This window comes from Papio anubis, chromosome 1 (genome assembly GCF_008728515.1).
Source record: "Papio anubis isolate 15944 chromosome 1, Panubis1.0, whole genome shotgun sequence".
NCBI lineage: Eukaryota > Metazoa > Chordata > Mammalia > Primates > Cercopithecidae > Papio > Papio anubis.
In genome coordinates this window covers 206,844,055-206,866,657 of record NC_044976.1, presented here as the reverse complement: position 1 = coordinate 206,866,657, position 22,603 = coordinate 206,844,055, and the positions used below count along the sequence as shown (strand labels likewise).

Here is a 22,603-nt window from a genome sequence, read left to right as displayed (position 1 = left end):
CTTTGAGGGAATTCCACAGCAGCAGTCACAGAGCTTAAGGTCACAGCACCAACATAACAGCCCTCTAACACCCCGTACAATACTCTCCCCTAGAGTGTGCATGGGACCAATGACTAGAACAGGATATCACTCCTGCAATGAGGTTACCTTAGATGGCAAAGGTCAAGGGATCTTGTAGATGTAATTAAGGTTCCTTATCAATTGACTTTGAGTAAATCAAATGAGAGATTATCCAAGATGGATGATACTTAACCAGGTGAGCTCTGTCAAAGGGCTCAGGCTTTCCCTGAGCACATAAACCACAAACAGCTAGTTTCCATGGGGTTCTACCCTGCTCTTGGTCCTCTCTTCCTGACCACCTGTGGACAACAGCATCAGCCCATGCCTAAGGATTCCAGCCTGATCATAATCATGCTTGCCAGACCACTCACCCCGCAGGTGGCAGGCTTACTTACCCAGCCCTCCCAATCTCATTCAGCAAACCTATATAATAAATGCCTTAATATATACACATCTCCACTGGTTCTGCATCTGTGGCTGAACCCTGACTGATTAATTCATCACAATGTGTCTGTATATGAGAATGTAGCTTTCGTATGTATTTCTGTGTCATCTATTTTTGCCTGAGATAACCACGTCTGTTTTGTAACTTAAATAAAATTAAACTATCAAATTATGATATGTTAATCACAGAAGGCTTCAATGGGGTCAGTCTCGTGCTTACAGTCATTAAAAAGGACCAGCATACAACTATAACTGAATTTCTCTATCTTCTGTAAAACCATAATTGGCACTTTTTTATCGGGTTATCAATGCTCCTTGAGAAAAGACTACTGAAAAAATTTCTTTTGAATTTAATCCCAAGTAAATGCAAAATTCATTTCCATTGGTAACTTTGTATAACTGTTTTGATAAGAAAAAAACATTACAAGTTCTTTATAAAATCTTTAATTTTCATACTAAAGAGGGTTTTAGTCTTACTATGTAGTTGATTTTGGTTCTGCCACATATCTTACCTAAGCCTCAGTTTCCTCAACTGCATAATAAAGATAAAAAAACAGCACCTTAACTCCATAGACTTGTGTTAGGATTAAATAAGATAAAGCATGAAAGATGCTTAGCACACTGTTTGACACATAAGTTAGTCACCTCTACCTTTATTTTCAGTGTGTGACAGTGTGTATTTTAAAACATCTGAAACATATTCTGAATGAAAAATTTAAAAATCCAAATAAAAATAATATAGTAAAAATATCTTTAAAATGTTTTAGTCTGGCATCGTGGCACACGCCTGGGTAATCCCACCACTTTGGGAGGCCGAAGCAGACAGATCGCTGGAGCTCAGAAGTTCAAGACCAGCCTGGGCAACATGGCGAAACTCTGTCTCTACTAAAACTACAAAAATTTGCTGGGTGTGATGGTGCACGCCTGTCGTCCCAGCTACTTGGGAGGCTGAGGTGGGGGAATTGTTTGAGTAAGAGACTCTGTCTCAAAAAAAAAAAAAAAAAAAAAGTTGTATTATATTTTTGACATTCGTTCCACAATTCTTGTAATCTTATTGACAGTCTTGTTTGAAACTGCTATTCCATCATTTCCATAGCAAAAGACTTCTATCCATGGTACATAGGGAGGAAAAAAACAGAGGAAATCGCCTACAGAGAAATGTTTCAGTGGCATTTTAAGCTAAAAAAGTGTTATCTTGTGGGTTGGGGATTGGATACACATACAATTGGCAAGACCTGCCTACACACTTGAAAACAATGGTTAAAACTTCTAGGAATAGAGAAAGTGAAGAATGTTTCTAAGAAAATCTACGTTTATCAAATAGCATTCTTCATTATGTAAAATATTTTCCTTAAAAGAAAACAAAGTAGGTTACATTGTAAACAATTTCCTATTTTATTCAGTTTTTTCCTGAACATATAGTGTTGTCAGCAATTGTTGATTCTTAAATCAAATCCTGTATCTGAGATTGGCTGGTGAATGTTCACATTAGTGTCAAAGACACCCCAATGACATTTGAGGAAATGCCCCTTATGTCAACTAGCAACATGGAATTTTAAAGCCAGTCTCATCTTTAAAATCTTAAGTTAAAATGATCTTAATGATTTATAAAATCTTCCAAATGTACTTAACACTTTCAACACAGTCTTACACAGCTAGGGGTAAGGGACTGCTCACGTAAATGCAAGGGTTCAGAAGAAGTGATTTTCATTTCAGAATTTCAAAACCAAAACTCCTAAACCCAAATGGAAACTGAGATTTGCACCTGACCTAGAAACGTCTGATTTTCCATCAGTAATGAAAACTTGATTTGCAACACAGTAATTATGTCAACCCGCAGTCACTCATTATTGCATACTCAAAGTATACCTCAGGTCTAAGATATGTTACATCATTTTTTTAAAAGTGTTTGCTTTTCACAATGTAAGTAGTTCTCTTCATGGGAAATATGGTAGAAGATGTATGTCTAAGATGTAAGGTCTAAGATATATGTTACATCATTTTTTAATAAGGGTTTCCCTTTCACAATGTAAGGACTCCTCTTCATGGGAAATATGGCAGAAGTATGTAAAGATAGGGCAAGAATTTTCAAACTACCAGTGACACTGAGGGAGGAAAATGTATCAAATATACCTTTCAGTGAATCCAATATGTATTTTAAAGAGACCATGACCAAATGTGGTAACTAACAAAGGGGTTAAGTGAATCTGTTGAGTTATTCTATTTTCTCTGAAATGTTAACAATGTAAAACAATATTTAAAAAATTTTTTTTCATCTTTAATCAAGGTCTCTTTTTTATTGTGTTTCAGTAGTTCTAAGTTCGATGCTGTTTTATTATATAATTGCAGAAAATACCTTTCAGCATGAATGGATTTTTATTTCATTGGGCTTCCAATTAAAACAAGATTCTATTATAAATATTATAATCAGCACTATTAATTACTCTAAATTTCATGTCTGTATATGTGAGTGTCGTTTTAGATACGTATTTCTGGGCCATGTATTTTTTCCTGAGATACCCATTGTGTTCTGTAACTTATTTTAAATGAAACTAAACTATCAAATTGTTAGTTCCACAGCCCTTTTTGCAGTACCTTGTGGCTGGATTTTAACTACTTTTCTAGTATCAGAAATATCTTCTATTTTAAAAACAATTTTCTACCAGTCAAAATTGGGTAAAATATTACACAAGAATCACACATTAATTTGTTCTTTTCTCTAAGATACCACACACACACACACACACACACACACAGAGTCACCTAAACATTTTAATTAGCAGATGGTTTTAATAATTAAATTTATTTAAATTATAGCTCTCCCCTAATAGAGTTATTGATATTTACAGACTTCTGAAAATCAGGGATCTAAGAATTTAAAAATTTAAAATACAGTAGTAAAATATATAGTAAAAAGTGTACTGTGCATTCTAAAGGAAGTTATCCAGAAGCATTCATTTGTTTTGAGAAAATGATGCTGATAATGATAGTGATGACCGAAAAACAGATGTAAGAAAAAGACGTCACTGCTCTACCTTTAACCAACGAAATAAGAATTTGAGTCACCAGCTCCGGACGACAGTCTTGGAAGTCAGGCATTGTTGTAAACAAAAGTCATTTTTTAACTTCCTAATTCGTCATATCCAGAGACAGTCCTAATTGGAAAGACACTAACCATGATTACAGAAAGTTCAAGTTAGGACATGAGCAGAATTTCAAAGAATTTGGAAGTGGGCATAAAAAATCTCCATCCCTTCCCTTCCCAGAGAAGACTGAGCCAGGAGAATCAAATCCCCCATACCACCTCGACTCACCAGATAATAAGAATTTTCTTTCCATTTCCAACTGAATATATTTATGCCCAGTCTTAGAGTAGCTTTGCTGGTACATTCAGAAGTTCCCGATTGGAAATACATTGTTGTTATGATTCTGTTTCTGTCGCTACACAAGTTATGATTCTGAGCTCATTTGAAATATTATAAGATGCATATATATATTTAAGATATATTAAATGCCTTGAATAATCTCAAGTACATTCAAGATTAAACTGTAAAAGGCATATTTTTAAAAAAAGTCTAAAGTCATGGCTCTGGCAGATACGGAATGAAGGGCAGGAAAGTTCTAATTCATCTGCTTTTAAAAGCCACATGCGTTCTGAGAATTGAAAAGAGAAAAAAAAAAAAGGCCAATTGCTAAAATTTGCTTACTGTGGAATTTGTTTCATTCACTGGAATACTGTATCATTATAATTTGCTATTAAAATGATAGGAGTTTTACAGTAAAAGAGGTTAACTTACTCATAGAATATAAAATAGAATACAACTGATTTTTCATCTATCAAAATTATCAGATTTTAAAATCATCTGCTGATGAGGTCGCACAGAAATGTAAAGTTTCATACCCTGCTGCTTAGCATAAATACTGGTGCGAAGTTCTGAAGAGTACTTTGGCCAGGTGCATTCACTCACTAGGGATGTTTAGCAATCCCCACTAAGTGTCAGGTGCTGCACTATCCACGGTGAACAAAACAGATACTGTTTTGCCCTCTGAGAGCCTCCAGTACCAAACTTTTTGAATTTTTTTTTTTTTTTGAGACGGGGAGTCTCTGCGCTCATCACCAGGCACAGATCGCGGTGGCATCATCTCGACTCACTGCAAGCTCCGCCTCAGTTCCACCATTCTCCTGCCTCAGCCTCCTGGTAGCTGGGACTAACAGGTGCCATGACTAGTTTTTGCTTATTTTTAGTAAGCGAGGTTTTTCACCGTGTTAGTCAGGATGGTCTCGATTTCCTGACCTCGTGATCCACCCGCCTCAGCCTCCCAAAGTGCTGGGATGACAGGCGTGAGCCACCGCGCCCGGCCAAAATCTTCATATTCTTAGACTAAATAGTACAACTTCCAAAAAAGAAGTAGTCAGCAATATATAGAAATATTCAGAGATAAAAATATTCAGCTTAAAAGTGAAAAATGGAAAATAAGCTAAACATTCAAATATAATAAAGTAGCTGCATGAATTATGATAAATCTATATAATAAGATGTTGAATTACTGCCAAGTTCTATTAAAGAATATAGTAGTATATGTTATTAAATAAAAATTAGGCCCAAGATAGTATATAATTAACAGTACTCATCACCAAAATATGTAATATTTGCTTACAACTCAAATACGCACAAGAGGTTGTTTCTGAGTGACGGATTGTGCATGAATTTACTTATCTCCTTTCTCTATCTTTGTACTACCTTTACATTTTTCTGTAATGACTATGCATTAAATATATAATAGAAAAAGTCATTTTAAAAGAAATAATTGGAAGAGTTATCATCTCTAGTTCATGGGAAAAACTTCATTATCTAATCTTCCAGTTATATTAAAATTAAAAATATAGTGTGATTAAAAAAAATTTCTCCTGAAATCTCGCCTTCACTTTCACTGCCTCCAACCACGTGATCATATGAAATTACCTGCATGAATGAAGTGGCTGGAAGTATGGCAGCAAGTTATTAACCTGTACACTCGAGTGGTTCCCTGAACACCAGGCAGGAAAGTAGCTTCAGAGAAACTATATTGTTCAGTTAAAGAAGAGTTGGGATCTTTGGCCTCTCTACCTCTGTGCAACCAGTGACGTTACACAATTGCCAAATTCCAGAAACAGAATCCCTGAGCAGAACTCACAGAAGGACCTGGAGAGTCAAAAGTCCTCAAATACGAGCCCTATTCTAACATGGAGAGAATATTAGGAGAGATATTCAGAGAAAAAGGATGCAAAAGCTATTGCTTTGGGCAATCTGTCTCAAGAACATTCAAAAATATTCACAGCTTTTAAGTCACAATTTCCATTTCTAGGAATCCATCCTAAATAAACAAATCAAAAATATGCACAGAACTTATGTCCCAGAATGTCAGTGCAATGGTTGTTTTTTTCTTTAACTGATTTTGTTGTAAAATAAACATGACTATCGTAACAGTCAAAATAATCCAGAGATACATTTTTTAAGTTAAAGAAAAAATCTCTCTACCTTCATGTTCTCATACAGCTTTCATTTTGATCTTTCTAAAATACTCTAAGTTAAATGATTAGTGTAGCTCCTTCCACAACTACCATAAAATCATATACAAACACAAGTATGAGATTTCTTTTTTAATTACGAAAATAAGATTTGTAATACCTATAATACTACAACAATAGATTACATTAAAATCTATCATAAGATTTGCAATACCTATATTACAATTTACAACTCAAACTGTTGAGTAAAACAATATTTTACTGAACAATATTTTCAGGGATATTTTTCCAGATCAATATATTGTTATGCATATCTCTGGATCAATATGCATTATGTATACAACATTTTCAACATATATTATTATGCATATAACATACGTTATGGATATAACATATAAAACATATAACATATATGTCATATGTTATATAGATATTATAGATGTTATATATATGAATGTTACGTATGTTATATACATAACAACATATATTGATCTGGAGCTATATATAACAATATATTGATATATAGATCTGGAAAGATAGCCATGAAAAATACATCCAATAAAATATTGTTTTACTCAACAATATTTACAAGGATATCTTTCCAGATCAATATATTTTGACAGCTAATACCACTTAATATTATAGATATAGAATAATTTTTATTGCAAATTTGTGACTTTTCCATTTTTTGTCACGACAAAGAATGATGAAATTAACTTGCACATATATTTTTACCTACAAGTTTCACTTTATTTCTCTAAGACTGTAGCCTCCCACCCCCAACCCCAGCTTAAAAATATATATGTCAATGGATGAAAGGCTATATAAGAATATTTTTGAAGTATGTTATTATACTTTTTTCCCTTTTTGCATTTCCATTTCCACGTGAATAACCTGCTTTGCCACGGGCATTCATTTACCTCCAGGATGATTAGGATTACTAGAGAAAGAATCAAATGAGAACGATGTCCTAATGCTCTTCCTCCCCTCACACCCCGCTACCAACAGGCCCTGGTGTGTGATGTTCCCCTTCCTGTGTCCATGTGTTCTCACTGTTCAACTCCCACTTACGAGTGAGAACATGCAGTGTTTGGTTTTCTGTTATTGTGTTCACTGAGGATGATGGCTTCCAGCTTCATCCATGTTCCTGCAAAGGACATGATCTCATTCCTTTTTGTGGCTGCATAGTATTCCATGGTGTATATGTCCTACATTTTCTTTATCCAGCCTATCATTGATGGGCATTTGGGTTTATTCCATGTCTTTGCTATTGTGAATAGTGCTGCAATAAACATGTGTACGCATATCTTTACAATAGACTGATTTATATTCCTTTGGGTATATACCCAGTAATGGGATCGCTGGGTCGAATTGTATTTCTGGTTCTAGATCCATGAGGAATCGCCACACTGTCATCCACAATGGTTGAATTAATTTATATTCCCATCAACAATGTAAAAGCCTTTCTGTTTCTCCACAGCCTCACCAGCAACTGTTGTTTCTTGACTTTTTAATAATCACCATTCTGACTGGTATGAGATGGTATCTCATTGTGGTTTTGATTTGCATTTCTCTAATGATCAGTGATGTTGAGCTTTTTTTTCATGTTTCTTGGCCACATAAATATCTTCTGTTGAGAAGTGTCTGTTCATATCCTTTGCCCACTTTTTATTGTTTTATGAATACTATCTTGTTTTATGAATACTACCTTGTTATGTAAATTTAACAACTGTTACAACTTCAGTGACTTGCACTCTTCAATACCATGAAATATCCTTGTCTCCTGCAATGCTTTACTTTGCCTGAATTCCACCTCGTCTGATATTAAGATCAGATGCCTTTTTTTTTTTTTTTTTTTTTTTTTTTTTGGAGCAGAGTCTCACTCTGTTGCCCAGGCTGGAGTGCAGTGGCGCAATTTAGGCTCACTGCAACCTCCACCTCCCAGGGTCAGGCAATTCTCCTGCTTCAGCCTCCCAAGCAGCTGGGATTACAGGTGCATGCCAGCATGCCTAGCTAACTTTTGTATTTTTAGTAGACACAGGGTTTACCATGTTGGCCAGGCTGATCTTGAACTCCTGACCTCAAGTGATCCACCTGCCTTGGTCTCCCAAAGTGCTGGGATTACAGGGATGAGCCACCGCACCCGGCCTGTTTGTATTTTCTTGGTATTCCACCAGCCATCTTTTTATTTCCAACCTTTCCAAATAAAGTTGTTTTAGATGTGCCTTGTAATGTCAGTATAATTTATACTGCATCCCCCAATATGAAATTATTTAATTTTAAATTGTGATACAGTCCATTTACACATATTGATAAGCAAATAGCGTGGGCCATATTTTAGGTTTTCACTGTGTTGCATTTTAGGTTTTCTGTTTTCATACTTTTTTTTAGAGCCATTCACTCTGTGGTCTAATTTTCCTCATTGTCTGTATGTCTGTGACAGTGTTTATGCCTCTGACTCTTTAGTAACCCTGTACTTCTTTTTATTAGGCTGGATTATGCATGATGAAAAAGGTAGCGTGTTCCTCTTTCTCTCACCAACTTTTCTCTCTTCCATCATCTTGTTTTAGTAAATGTTATTATATTTGAGTGTTTCCTTTTTGGCTGTTAAATATTTATGCTTCCATTACTTGAGTTTTCAGTCTTAAGAAGATCTTTGACTTCTGTTTCATAGAAGGCAATTGGAGCACCTACTGTACATTTCACTCTTCCTCTTTTTCCTCCAAGTTTTGTTAGATGTATTCTGCCTGTTTATTTTATTTTTTTACTTTTAGTTTTTCTATAGAGTCTTGCTCTCACTGTGTTGCCCAGGCTGGAGCGCAGTGGGCATGATCATAGCTCACTGCAGCCACAAACTCCTGGGCTCAAGAGATCTTCCCACCACAGGCTTCCAGGTTTAAAAATACTCAAGTTTGGCAAATCATTCCAATGTCTTCCATTGTGATGTACCAGTTCATGTTTTTCTACCTCTTCGAGATTTTATTTGGGTAAGTTATATTTTGCTAGGAGGGTATCAATTTCTCCTAGTTTTTCTAATTTACTGTCAAAAAGCTGAATGTCATTTTAACAGGTAGCACCTTCTTTACTTGAAAAGGGTTTCGACCATCAAATAATTGGTTCTTCTTTAGTGGGCTGAATTTTTTTTCTTTCCACACAGAGGTGCTATCAGTAGATAAACTAGCAAATTCCCACCCCTCTGCTAGCTAGATTTAAGAAAGAAGCCCATGTCCCCATAATGGGATTAACTGTGCTTTCCAGTTACAGAGACAAGCAGCAATTCTGGCCTACCTTGAGGTCCACTGAGCACCCCACTGTAGCGACCCTCTAAGAGCCCACAGAGCAAATATATAGGTACAGATGCTTTGTAAGGATAATGAGGTTTTACCAGCTGTGCTTCTCTATTTTCACAATGGAGAATAAAGACCTACCCTGACTGTCTTTCCTGGAGCTCTCCAGTTAACTCATAGATTCGGAGGCATCTTCTACCATTTGGTGTGATCCAGAACAGGAGTTGAAAGAGAAAGGCATTGGGAATGTTCATTCAGGATACTGTCTTTTCAGAATTACTTCTGGTCTCCCCACAGCTTATTTTGGTTTGAGTTTTATTTATAATAATATATATGCATGAATATATGTATATATTATGTAACTATAGAAACAACCTAAATGTACCATAAAGGGTAATGATTACATAAAGAGTAATGATTGCATAAATCATAGTGTATATATACATACTGGGATAGTATGCAGCTGTCAAAAATATAAAATATAAAAATACCTACTATACATCCTCATGAAAGCAGAACACAAAACTACAGTCATATTTTGTAATGTACAGTTGATTCTTGAAGGACATGAATTTGGACTGTGCAGGTCCACTTCTACATGCATTTTCCTTCATCTCTGATATCCCTGAGACAACAAGACCAGCCCCTCTTCTTCTTCCTCCTCCTCCTCAGCCTACTCAACATGAAAACAAAGACCAATTTTGTTGATGGTCCACTTCCACCTAAGGCATGGAAATATATTTTATCTTTCTTATGGCTTTTTTTTTTTTTTTTTTGAGACAGAGTCTCACTCTGTCAACCAGAGTGGAGTGCAGTGGCATGATCTCAGCTAATTGCATCCTCTGCCTCACAAGTTCAAGCGATTCTTCTGCCTCAGCCTCCTGAGTAGCTGGGACTACAGGCACATGCCACCATGCCTGGCTAATTTTTGTATTTTTAGTAGAGATGACGTTTCACCATGTTGGTCAGATTCACCTGCCTCGGTCTCCCAAAGTGCTGGGATTACAGGCGTGAGCCACAGTGCCCAGCCTTCCTTATAGTTTTCTTAATAATATTTTCTTTCTTTTCTTTATTGTAAGAATACAGTTTAAAATATATACAACATTAAAAATATGTGTTAATCAACTATGTTATCGGTAAGGCTTCCAGTCAACAATTGGCTATTGGTAGTTAAGTTTTTGGAGAGTCAAAATGTAGATTTCAATTGCATGGGGGAGGGGTATTGGTGATCCCTAATCCCCATGTTGCAAAGTTGTGTGCATTTAAACAGTAAAAGAAAACGATTAGGAAGGAAATTCATCTAAACGTTGATATTCTGCATAATTAGGTAGTTCTTACTCCTACTTTTTTTTTGGATTTTCTAAACTTTCTAAGACAAACATGTACTGCTTTCAGAATCAGAAGAAATGAAATATGATTAAAGCACTAAAAAACTTTTAAGTAGCTGTAAATAACTACTTTTAATTTTGTTACAATTATCACTCTAAATGATAAATGTTTTCTTATATGTTAGATATTATTTATATGAAATACATTATTAAGAGTATAGTGAAATAGTTTATTTTCATAATTAGGAAACTTAATGTTCTCTATTTTCTGCACTCACTGGAGCAATCCAGGCCATAGACCTCATGTAGAAATAAAGTAGTCAGTGGCCTCTGGTGACAACTGCAAATACAAGTGCTATGGGACACCTTCAAAGTTCAATAAATATTTATGTTTATGCTGCCAATCCTATGCTGTGACAGGACACCATATAAGATTAATAAAATGGAATTTATTAAGCATACAGAAAATTGGTCTTTTAGGGTAAATGTTTTACCTAAATAGGAAATAATCATTTATTAAGGCTTGTAAAATATTTAGACGATTTTACCTAACATATAGATCTCTAGAGAGAGGCAAAGTAAAAATTTAAACCTAATCCAATATTGAAAAAGCATTGTAGTGCATGTATTATAGTTCTACTAAGCCAAATCATGACCTTGTTTGGAATATATTATACATGGTACTTAACATCTTTTCCTGATCTAATAACACTGCTATCAAAAATCCAACTTGAATTGAGCCAGCATACAAAATATGGGGAAGGGTGATTGAATCCTATGAATTTCCTAGTAGTGAAAGAACAAAATAATATGTTTTTTTTTTTAATGAGCCCTGAATAACACTGTGAAGATGCCTATACCAAGGAGTATGTACTAATCGCAGAAATACAAAGTCAAATCTTTATCTATTTAAAGGAACAAAGTTTTGCCTTTCTAAGATGAAAGCTAGTTAGTAGTTTAATATTGTTCCAATCATCTTTCCCACGTTTCACAATCTTCATTAAATTATGAACAGAAATATGCAATTGATATCGTTTGACTCTGTGTCCCCACCCAAATCTCATCTCAATTTGTAATCCTCACATGTTGAGGGAAAGAAGTGATTGGGTCATGGGGGGAGTTTCCCCCATGCTGTTCTCCTGAGAGTGAGTAAGTTCTCATGAGATCTTATGTTTTTTTAAGTGTTTGATGCATCCCCCTTCACACTCACTCTCTTGCTCTCTCGCTTGCAGCCATGTAAGATTTGCCTGCTTTCCCTTCTGTAATGATTGTAAGTTTCCTGAGGCCTTCCCAGCCATGCAGAAGTGCAAGTCAATTAAACTGCTTTTCATTATAAATCACCCAGTCTCAGGTATTTCTTTATAGCAGTGTGAAAATGGACTAATATAGCAATTATCATAAAAATGATTCAGTAGGGATAAGGATAAAGGTCTGCATATAAGAATGGATGTATAAATGTATCTTTGAGACACAGATTCCAGTGTGCTTTATCCTCATACTGTAACCCAAAAACATCACAATATCTGTGGTTACTGTATACTATCAATGCTTAAGAAAACAGGAAGGAGCTGGATGGATGTGTTTTAAGAACCATAAACCACATCAAACACCTTTCCTTTGATGATGTATAATAGGTATTTTTGACAGCTTCATACTATTCCAACATGTATGTATACAGTATGATTTATGCAATCACCACCCTTTATGTAATCATTACCCTTTAGTGTACATTTAGGCTGTTTCTATAGGCAGGTTTTAATGGTTAAGAAAATCGGTTTTACTGGAGAGGAATGGATGGAAGAGAAGCTGGGAATTTAGATATACACATATGACAAACTTACATCATTTCTTTTCTCATTTCTTTTCTCATTTCTAACATCAAAGGAAACATGACAGGGTAACATGTATAGGAAACCCAAAATATTTTCTGTCTCACCTTGGAAGACCGGAAGGTAAATGCTGTTGATTTTACATCAGCTTTCTCTTTGTCCATGAGTAGAAGGTTTTTGTCTTCCATGAGACTCAAGTATTTTCCTGTTGTGACATGGCGTAGTCGGAACGGCTGGCCCCATCTTATGTGGCTTCCACTCCACCTAATGAAAACAGTTAGGACTTGATCCAATAGCACCCACAATCACAGAAAGAGCAGCTACTGAAACACATGTCAGATAGTGAACAGTCATATATATTGTCTTACTTAATGTTCTCAAAAAACTTAGGATGTTAGTGATATTAATTTCATTTCACAAATAACAAAATGGCTCTTCAGAATGATTCAGTAATATACAAAGTCATAAACCTTATAGTAAGAAGAAGTTAAATTTAACTCAAGGTGTTCTGACTTTAAACACCATACTATCCACACAGCACCCTATTCTATGCAGAGATAACTAAGAACTTGTGCTCTAAGTCAACCTCTAATACAGATTAGTCAAGCTCTAATGCAGATAATGCAGGAAGTATAACTTCAAATAATATTTCAGCATTTACTAGTTAAAAACTGTTGTATTTGCACAGACTTGAAAAATAGTAGTATTGTGGTCAATGTCTAAGTGTGATTAATTGGAACTCATATATGTAAACTGAAGTATATAGTTAGACTATATTTACCTGACAAAATAAATGTATTCTTATACTTTACATTTCAATATTGCGGAACAATTACATTATTAGAATCTGATGAACAAAAAAGATAAACCAAGAAAATGAAATTCTAAAAAAGTCAGGAAAAAAATGTAATAAACAGAAAATATAGAATGTGTCAGTAAAAAGATAAGTGATGATCATAAAAAATTTGCTTTAAAGGATACTGAATGTTCTTAAGGCACAGAAATGATAAATGTTTGAGATGATGGATATGCTAATTACTCTGATCTGATCACTATACCTTACCTGTATTAAAACATCACTTTGTACCCCATAAGTATGTACAATTATCATTTGTCTATTAAAAATAAATAAAATGACTTTCAGGTAGGATAAAATAGAAAAATCAAAATACAAGCTGTTCTTGCTTTGCACATTACCTTGTTAACTGAAGGTTGTGCATTTAGGAGCTTTAACCATGCTAAGGTGCAGAGCGATGGCACAGTTCTATTGTACATGACTTTCCCTTAACACCGTACCATGCGAAGTGAGGGCAGCCCATATATATCTTTGAGAAGAGACAAGCTTAAGATCAAAGCATGCAAGAAAACTAAAAACATATGAATAGAAAAGATTCAACAAGCAAATAAACATAAAAAGGAAATGGCAGATTTGACATTAGATAATTTCCAATTCAAGGTCAAAAAGCACAAAAGGTATACAGCCAGATATTTTATGAAGAAAAAGTGTATACTCTAAAAATAATGCATGTTGTAAAGCTTCATACGTCAACAACAAGCAGAAAATGAAACATAAGGATAACTTTTTAAAAGACAGCTTACAGTGGATGATTTTGTCAAAATACAATGAGTCAAAGAAAAAGTAAATATATGGAGAGTTTCAATATAATCTTATTACTTAATAAACTTGGGTTTATATAGACTCATTAAAAATGTTTGTGTTCTACAAATTGAGAACACTTGTTTCAAAGCTAGCAATCTTTTAGTAAATTATAAATCAATTTAATGTTGTTTTCCTAACCTGGATTTCTGACTTGAGATATTAGCATAGAAAATTAGCAGTAGAATGTTATAACAAGTTCATTTTCACATGAATTTGTTTATAAGGACAATTAATTTGGAAAGTCCCCCAACTAAGTTAATAACCATGTACTAATAAAACGAGATAACAGAGTATTGTCTTAAAATAAAATTAAAGTTTGTTACCAATAATAGCATATTAAAGTATTTCTATTTTGGAAATAAACAAGCTTCTAAAAATCCTCCTCTTATAAAATTAAGTGTATTGTTTGCAAATACTATGAAAACCACTATTATTATTATTATTATTAAGACGGATTCTCACTCTGTCACCCAGGCTGGAGTACAGTGGTATGATCTTGGCTCACTGTAACCTCTGCCTCCACCTCCCGGGTTTAAGCAATTCTGTAGTCCCGGCCTCCTGAGTAGCCAGGAGGATAGGCACATGCCATCATGCCCTATATTTTTGTATTTTCAGTAGAGATGGGGTTTCACCATGTTAGCCAGGATGGTCTTGATCTCCTGACCTCATGATCGGCCCCCCTTAGCCTCCCAGAGTGATGGATTACAGGCGTGAGCCACCCTGTGCCCAGCCACAATTATTTTTAATATTTGTTTCCATTATTTGAAAAACAATGAAATATTTGGAAAATATTAATTTTGGAAATAATGAATAACTTCCAAATAATATTTCATCTTAATCATCAGAGAACACACCTTCATTTTCAAAATAGCTCAAAATTTTGACCAGATACATAGTATTTACTAGTGCATCTGGAAGATGTTCTGGGCTCAGTTCTATTCAATAGAACTCATATGTACCAGTGCTCCTTTCAAGTCTCTAAGAGGATTCTGGTAGAAACGGAACGAATGTGGCCAGTTCTTGGCAAAACCACTGCAAAGTCTAAGCACATTAGCATATTTGCTTTCCTATCCAGCCACTCAAACTAGCCTGGTCTCACATGCCCAGACCTCCACCTCCTCCCAAATGAGAGGGCAAATCCAAAAGTATCAAGAGACAAGAAAATCATATGTAGGAAAAACTAAAATTGGCAATAGTAATGGAGTTTTATAAAGCAATTTCCTATGGTAACATCAAAAACTGTGCCCTACGTATTATTGATATTTACTCAAAATTACCTCAAAGCAAATTGGGCAATAGTGAGTACTTCTTTATGATATATCACCCTTTAATTTTATTTATTTGTAACATAAAAAATAGAACTTGAACTAGATGTAATTCATAGTTTTTATTTCAATGATTATTCCTATTATAGGAACTTATATCTCACTTACAATATCCCTATAATTTTGCCTTGGAGTACAATATAGAACAGCATTTTCTATTCAGTTTAACTCCCTACATCAAAACCATTTATTAAAAAGGCTATGATACTGAAAAACTTTTGACAATAATTTTATTTGTGTATGCAGTATAAGATATATAATGAATGGACCACATCAACTACAACAAATATATAGTTTAGGATCTCATTGGAGAAAAGAGAAGACCTAGTATCCCAAATATTGAATATAAACATTGCCATTAGGTAATATAATTGTATCATAAACAAAATCAGGATCTTCACTATAAATTCCTAAATATAAAGCAAAATTAGTAATTATGTGGCCATTGCATATAAGACACGTAAACTTCCTAGAATGAAAGGGATTTAATTTAAAAAACTAAAAGCCGGCCGGGCACGGTGGCTCAAGCCTGTAATCCCAGCACTTTGGGAGGCCAAGACGGGTGGATCACGAGGTCAGGAGATCGAGACCATCCTGGCTAACACGGTGAAATCCTGTCTCTACTGAAAAATACAAAAAACTAGCCAGGCGAGGTGGCGGGCGCCTGTAGTCCCAGCTGCTCGGGAGGCTGAGGCAGGAGAATGGCGTAAACCCGGGAGGCGGAGCTTGCAGTGAGCTGAGATCCGGCCACTGTACTCCAGCCTGGGCAACAGAGCGAGACTCCGTCTCAAAAATAAATAAATAAATAAAACACTAAAAGCCCCTAAACTGAATGTAGCTCGATTTACATATCTACAATAAAGCCAAAGTAGGTTAGAGAGTCAGTGTAATGTGAAAAACTTCTTAAAATAATTATATTCTATACATATGAATCCCCTACTTTCCTACTGCTAGACAGGAAGGTGAAATTTAATCAAGGGTCACAGAGAAGAGCAAAACATCTCTCTTTAAGCTGCTAAATGGTTGAAAACCTGCGTGCTCTGCCTTCTCTGTGGTGTTCCCCTCAGTGACATCTGGACTCCGAGAAGCAATTAGCATCCGCCTGTGACTGACCATAAGATCATGTCCTTTCTTTATAATGATCATCCATAATCAAAGTGAAAATAAACTCCAAACTTCTATTTCAAAATACAAACATAAGCAACAGTAGAGAGACAGGATCAAGCCTACTAAATGCAGAAGTTTGCAGAATAATCTAGATTTATGTAGTCACAGCTCATCAATAATATTGATAACAATAAAAACAAAGTCCTGTCAGGTTTTCAAAAGCTCTTGTGCTATTTTTTAACCAAAAATAAGATAGATTTAGGGTCTCTCTCTCTACAAAAAAGATAAATATTTCTTTAAGCTCTCAATCATGAAGCATAGGTATGTCTCTAAATTTTGAAAACACACCTTCAATCTGTTTTATAAGGGCAACACAATCTCTCTAAACTGCACTTAGAGTGACAATTTAATTACATATATAATTAGTAATTATTTATACAATTAATTAGTATAAACGCTTCTTTGATCTTTCATTTTTATAATATCCAGAGTAAAAAATATGAGTAATACTTAAAATCTCTTTCCTTAAATTATCTGAATAATTACAAAACATATAAAAGCTATGAGTTTTCCTTTGTTTGCCTTAGAAGTCTGTCTCTTCTTTTCCATCTCATTATGATATGCATTTCTAATAAAAATTGTCTTTTAAGTTGAGTATTTACCAAAAGTTTTAATATTTAGGTAGATTTGATCAATTGTGTCTCTATATCAAAGAAATTTAATATTATCAATTAGTTATTAATGACAATATAGAATAACTTTTTAAAGTTATAGACTTACTCACATAAGAAATATAAGAAATTAATTTATATGAATATTTTTGTTGCACAGGAGTAGGATGTAGTAAAAAGGAAAAACTGAATAATATATATTTTTATTGTTAAAGAGGAACATTTTCAATAAACAAAGGTATTAAACCACGGCATTACTTACAGTCAATTGGATACTTTGAAAAGGGTAATGTAACCATTTTATTTTAAAGTATCACTATTTAAAATACACTGGAAGTTATATTCTTTTTTTTTTTTTTTTTTTTTTTTTTGAGATGGAGTCTTGCTTAGTCACCCAGGCTGGAGTGAGTGGTGCAATCTCGGCTCACTGCAAGCTCTGCCTCCCAGGTTCATGCCATTCTCCTGCCTCAGCCTCCCGAGTAGCTGGGACTACAGGCACCCGCCACCATGCCCGGCTAATATTTTGTAGTTTTAGTAGAGACGGGGTTTCACCGTGTTAGCCAGGATGGTCTCGATCTCCTGACCTAGTGATCCACCGGCCTTGGCCTCCCAAAGTGCTGGAATTACAGGTGTGAAGTCACCGCACCCAGCCCACTGGAAGTTATATTCTAAGGATCTAAACTGATAAAGGATTTCTATGTCAACCTCACAATGTTCAAGAATGTACAAAGTTTTTCAAAATTATTGTATGGGTCACATAAGCAAAAAACAACTGAAGGCCACTAAACTATTCTCATCACCATTAGACAGGCAATAATCTCAAAATAAAATGTCTATAAAGATAGAACAGGCCAGGAGTGGTGGCTCACACCTGTAATCCCAGCACTTTGGGAGGCTGAGGCAGGCGGATCATGAAGTCAGGAGATTGAGACCATCCTGGCTAACATGGTGAAACCCCGTCTCTACTAAAAATACAAAAAATTAGCCGGGCATGGTGGCGGGCACCTGTAATCCCAGCTACTCGGGAGGCTGAGGCAGGGGAATGGTGTGAACTTGGGAGGCGGAGCTTGCAGTGAGCCAAGATTGCACCACTGCATTCCAGCCTGGGCGACAGAGCAAGACTCCATCTCAAAAAAAAAAAAAAAAAAAAAAGACAGTTATACTAGAGTAAGATAGCCCTCATTCCCAGCCATAGAGTCTCTTATCCTAAATCAATAATGTATTTAAAACCCAATACAAATCAATTATCATCCTAAATCAATAAAGTCTTTAAAACCCAATATACTAGGAAACAAATACATTGAAAATTTACTGCTTTTAGGCAAAGGACTAAAGCTTCCAATTATTAAAAAAAAAAATGACATTTTAATTTTACTTAAAATAGTTCAAAATGACACCTTCATCATCACACTGTACTCATTTACAGAAACTAAAAGGAAATATTCAGACAAGTCATCACAAAAATATACTCTACACATTTATATGTTTCATAAATATTCATATATAAAAACTCTCATTACTATAATGAATACACAGTGGCTTTTATTGCAATGCAGATTTGTACTTAGCTATCAAGTGATTTTTAACTAAATATAGTGACTTCCAGTAATGACTCTGTCCTACTGATCATGTTCAAGTTTCCTGTTTTAAATGTACTTTTAGAAGGTTAAATCCACAGTCTGTCAGATCTGAGATGTGCGACAGGCTTGCAAAGAACTTGTCTTGTCTCCAAATCTTACATCACTCTGTCCTAGTAGCCATTTCTGCCAAGAGATGCATGGTCTGGGATGAGATGATGTTAAAAAATCAAATGAGGCTAAAGACGAAAGCAGACTGTACAAAATTACTGCTTATTTCTCAGGTTTGACAGCTGGTGAACTGAGGCTAAAGAAAAGATAAAGGTAGGTGAACGGAAATAGACAAAAGAGAAAATCTCCACCACTTTCTCGGTGTTTCCTTTGTTCGCTTGCTTGCTGTAGTTTTCAGCATGACCGGCTGACATAGAAGCACAACACTGAGCTATTTGGTGCACTTGGTGCATTAGGCTGTGTTTGGAAGTTCTACTTACGCAACTCTTAGTGTCTCTAGTCTCCAAAGGGAACGTGCATGAACAGACACCGCGCCACCTTCGTAATGAACAGTTCTGTTTCAACAAACAAACAAAAGCCCAAATGTGAGTTAAACACGTTTCATTCTTTGGATTCTAATTTTTTGAAGCTAATTAGAAGAGAAAAGCAAATGGCCTGTGAAGAAACAGTTAAAGTTATACTTTTTTGGCAGGAGACAGTATAGCTGGAAATAAAAATAACCAAAATAACAGTAACAGTGATCAACCTAAGTTTTCCCTGAAGAAACAATTATTTAAACATATTCTCTCTTGCCATTTTCTCCCTCTAATCTCATTCATTCTCTTTCTCTCTCTCTCTCTCTCTCTGTTTCTCCCCATCCCTCCCTCTCAGTGAATAGATTTCACCTTACTTATCCAACTTAGGTCCATGAAAGTACTCTGTGAAAAGTTTAGGTATAGTTTAATGTATCATTATTTGGACATAGGTATATAAATATTTGCACTTCCAAATTCTGTTTTAGATTATTTAAAGCATTTTAAAGAAATGTAAGAACACTAATTCTTAATATTTTAACAATATTGCAATCTGCAATTTATATCAAAATATCAATATCCAAAAAGTCTCAAAAATGGAACTTCTTTGGATGCATTATCACATGCACCCAAATTCTAAAACCCTCATAATAATAATGTGTTAATATGTCATACATAATGCTAAGTAATTGCTATAATTATCCAAATTAATGACTGCACCAACGCCTTGAGACTGTTTTGGAAACCAAAGCTGATGCACATTCCCTCTTTCTTCCCTGAGTGTTAACTATCTTCCTCTCTATAGGGTCTGTCTTATGTAAACACATGAAAGTCTATCCTGCCTCACACACGGCAGTAATACCATGTCTACTCCTGTCAGTTTCCAGTGGGCTCCAATCTTGCTTCCAGACCCATTTCTCCACTGAAACAGATTTTGCTAAACTCATCAATGACCTTCATGTTACCAAATCCATTACTTTCTTTTTAACACTATGGAAACTCCTATTGTCTTGAAAGTTTTTCTAACACATTCTCACCTGCCTTTCCTCCTACCTGTTTAGATATTCCTTCTCATTCTGTCTTTCTTGTGGAACATTTCAAACATACACAAAGATAAAGATAATATTAAAATAAATCCCCATACACCTAGCACATGACATCAACAACGATGGGACATCAACATAGGGACAACCGCGTTTTACCTATAACCTCTACTTACCCCTCCACATACATCTCTAAAAATAATTATTTGATATGAGGAAATATCTAGTCTGTGTTTGAACGTCCCAAATTGCCTCACAGATGTTTTTAATTTTCCCTTGTTGATTTTTCAAATCAAGTTACAAAAAAGACACACTTATCAGTTAGGGGTCTTCAGTTTCTTTTATTCTAGAATAGTCCCCATTCCTCTCTTGTCTTCCCTTCTTGCCATTTATTAGATGATAATCAGTCTGCACCATATGTCCTGGAGGACTTTCTACATTCTAGATTTGACCAACAGCCTTCCTATGGTGTTTTGTTTTTTTTTTTTTTTAAACACATCCCTCTAAATTGGTAGTGAGATCTAGAAATCTAGAAGCTTGTCCAAGTTTGAATTTTGGCAAGAACATTTCACAAATTGGTGTTTGTACTTCCCATTATAACAAAACAGGGGTACATAATTGTCTATTTCTTTAGATAACATTGGATCAGTTGGTTCAGGATCACCCTAATCCATCCATTAGGACCTAAGAGTTTTAGGTAGTAGGTTGGTGCAAAAGTTATTGCAGTTTTTGCCATCAATAACCAGTGTCCATAACAGTGATTTTCAACTTTTGCTGCATAAAGTACTCACATGGATAGTTTTTAGAAATCCTTATGTGCACCCTCCCCAATGACATTAATCAGATCTGGAGTCAGGACTTTAAAAACTCTCTCGCTGGTTGTAATGGGAAGCCAAGCCTCGGAAAGCACGGTCTAAGTAAGTTACTCCACAGCAGCACTATTGATGTTGGGCTGTCCTGTGCATTGCAGGATCTTTACAGCGCTGCCCTCTACCAACTAAATGCCACCAGTAGCCTCCCACCAGCTGTGACAACCAAAAGAGGTCTCCAACATTGCCAGATGTCCCTTTGGGGCCAAAACCACCCTCAGTGTAGAGCCACTGACTTAGGTAAGTGGCTCTCAGTCTTCGGTGAGGTAGAATCCTCTCCCTTTGAGGGCTTCTTAAGACCCAGATTGCTTATCTCACTTAACATACGTGCTCTAGGCGCAACCATGTTGCTATGAATGACAGAATGTCATTTAAAAATTACAAGTAGATTGGAGATATAAGTTCTAGTATTTGATAGCACTATAGCATGACTGTGGTTAACAATTTATAACATATTTTCAAATAGCTAGAAGAGAAGATTTTGAATGTTCCCAACAAAAAGAAATTATAAATGTTTGAGTTGATATATATGCCAATGGCTGATTTGATCATTCTATACTGTATGTATGTATTGAAATGTCATATTGTACCCCATAAATATGTACAATTATATGTCAATTAAAATAATTTTTTAAAAAGAGGTTGCTGGCCCCATCCCCAGAGTTTCTGAGTGGCCACGTCTTAGGGTGAGGCCCAATAATCTGCATTTCCAACAAATTCCCACGTGATATTGATGGTCCATATTTTGAAAACCACTTGACTAGATCCATTATTTCATTTTGGCAATGGTACTTAACCTTGGTTGTATGTTAGAATCACCTGGAAAGCTTTAAAAAGTCCAATGCACACTCAGACTAATAACACTGAATGACAAAATACAGACATTGTGCACGTCTGTGTGTGTATATACACATATATAAATAGATGCACTCACACACAGACACAGCTTTTTAAATACATTTGACCTTTAATAAGGGTCTTTTACTTGACCACAAAGAAAATGTTATCAGATTTTTAAAAGACTTTTACTCATCATATTTTCTGATCATAAACAAAAAAAATTAGAAACAAATACTGAAAAGACAAGAAATTGACAACTTGGAAAATGAAGAAACTTCTAAATAATTCATGGGTCAAAGAGGGAATCAAAATTATACTCTATCTAGAATATAATGAACAGAAAAGTACTTCTTAACAAATCTATGATTCACAGGTAAACTTTGAACACTTTTAATCTGCAATTCTTTAATTATTAAACAAAAAACATAAATAAAGAATTGCCTGAAGACATGAAATAGAAAACAAAATAAACCAACAGAAAATAGAGGAAGAAACTCAACGATGTACTGTTAAATAAGATGCAGGAGTGC

At 35.2% G+C, this 22,603-nt stretch overlaps 1 protein-coding gene across 13 annotated transcripts in view; it reads right to left on the bottom strand.

Moving 5' to 3' along the window:
• The window catches only part of RYR2 (ryanodine receptor 2), a 785,691-nt gene that overhangs the window by 399,863 nt on the left and 363,225 nt on the right, over nt 1-22,603 (bottom strand). For all 13 annotated transcript variants that reach the window (XM_021934115.2, XM_021934128.2, XM_021934136.2 and 10 more), the window contains 2 exons: nt 19,289-19,363; nt 12,565-12,721 (listed from right to left, as the gene is read on the bottom strand). In XM_021934115.2, coding sequence (XP_021789807.1) covers nt 12,565-12,721; nt 19,289-19,363 — 232 coding nt within the window. The remainder of the gene's footprint in view (nt 1-12,564; nt 12,722-19,288; nt 19,364-22,603) is intronic.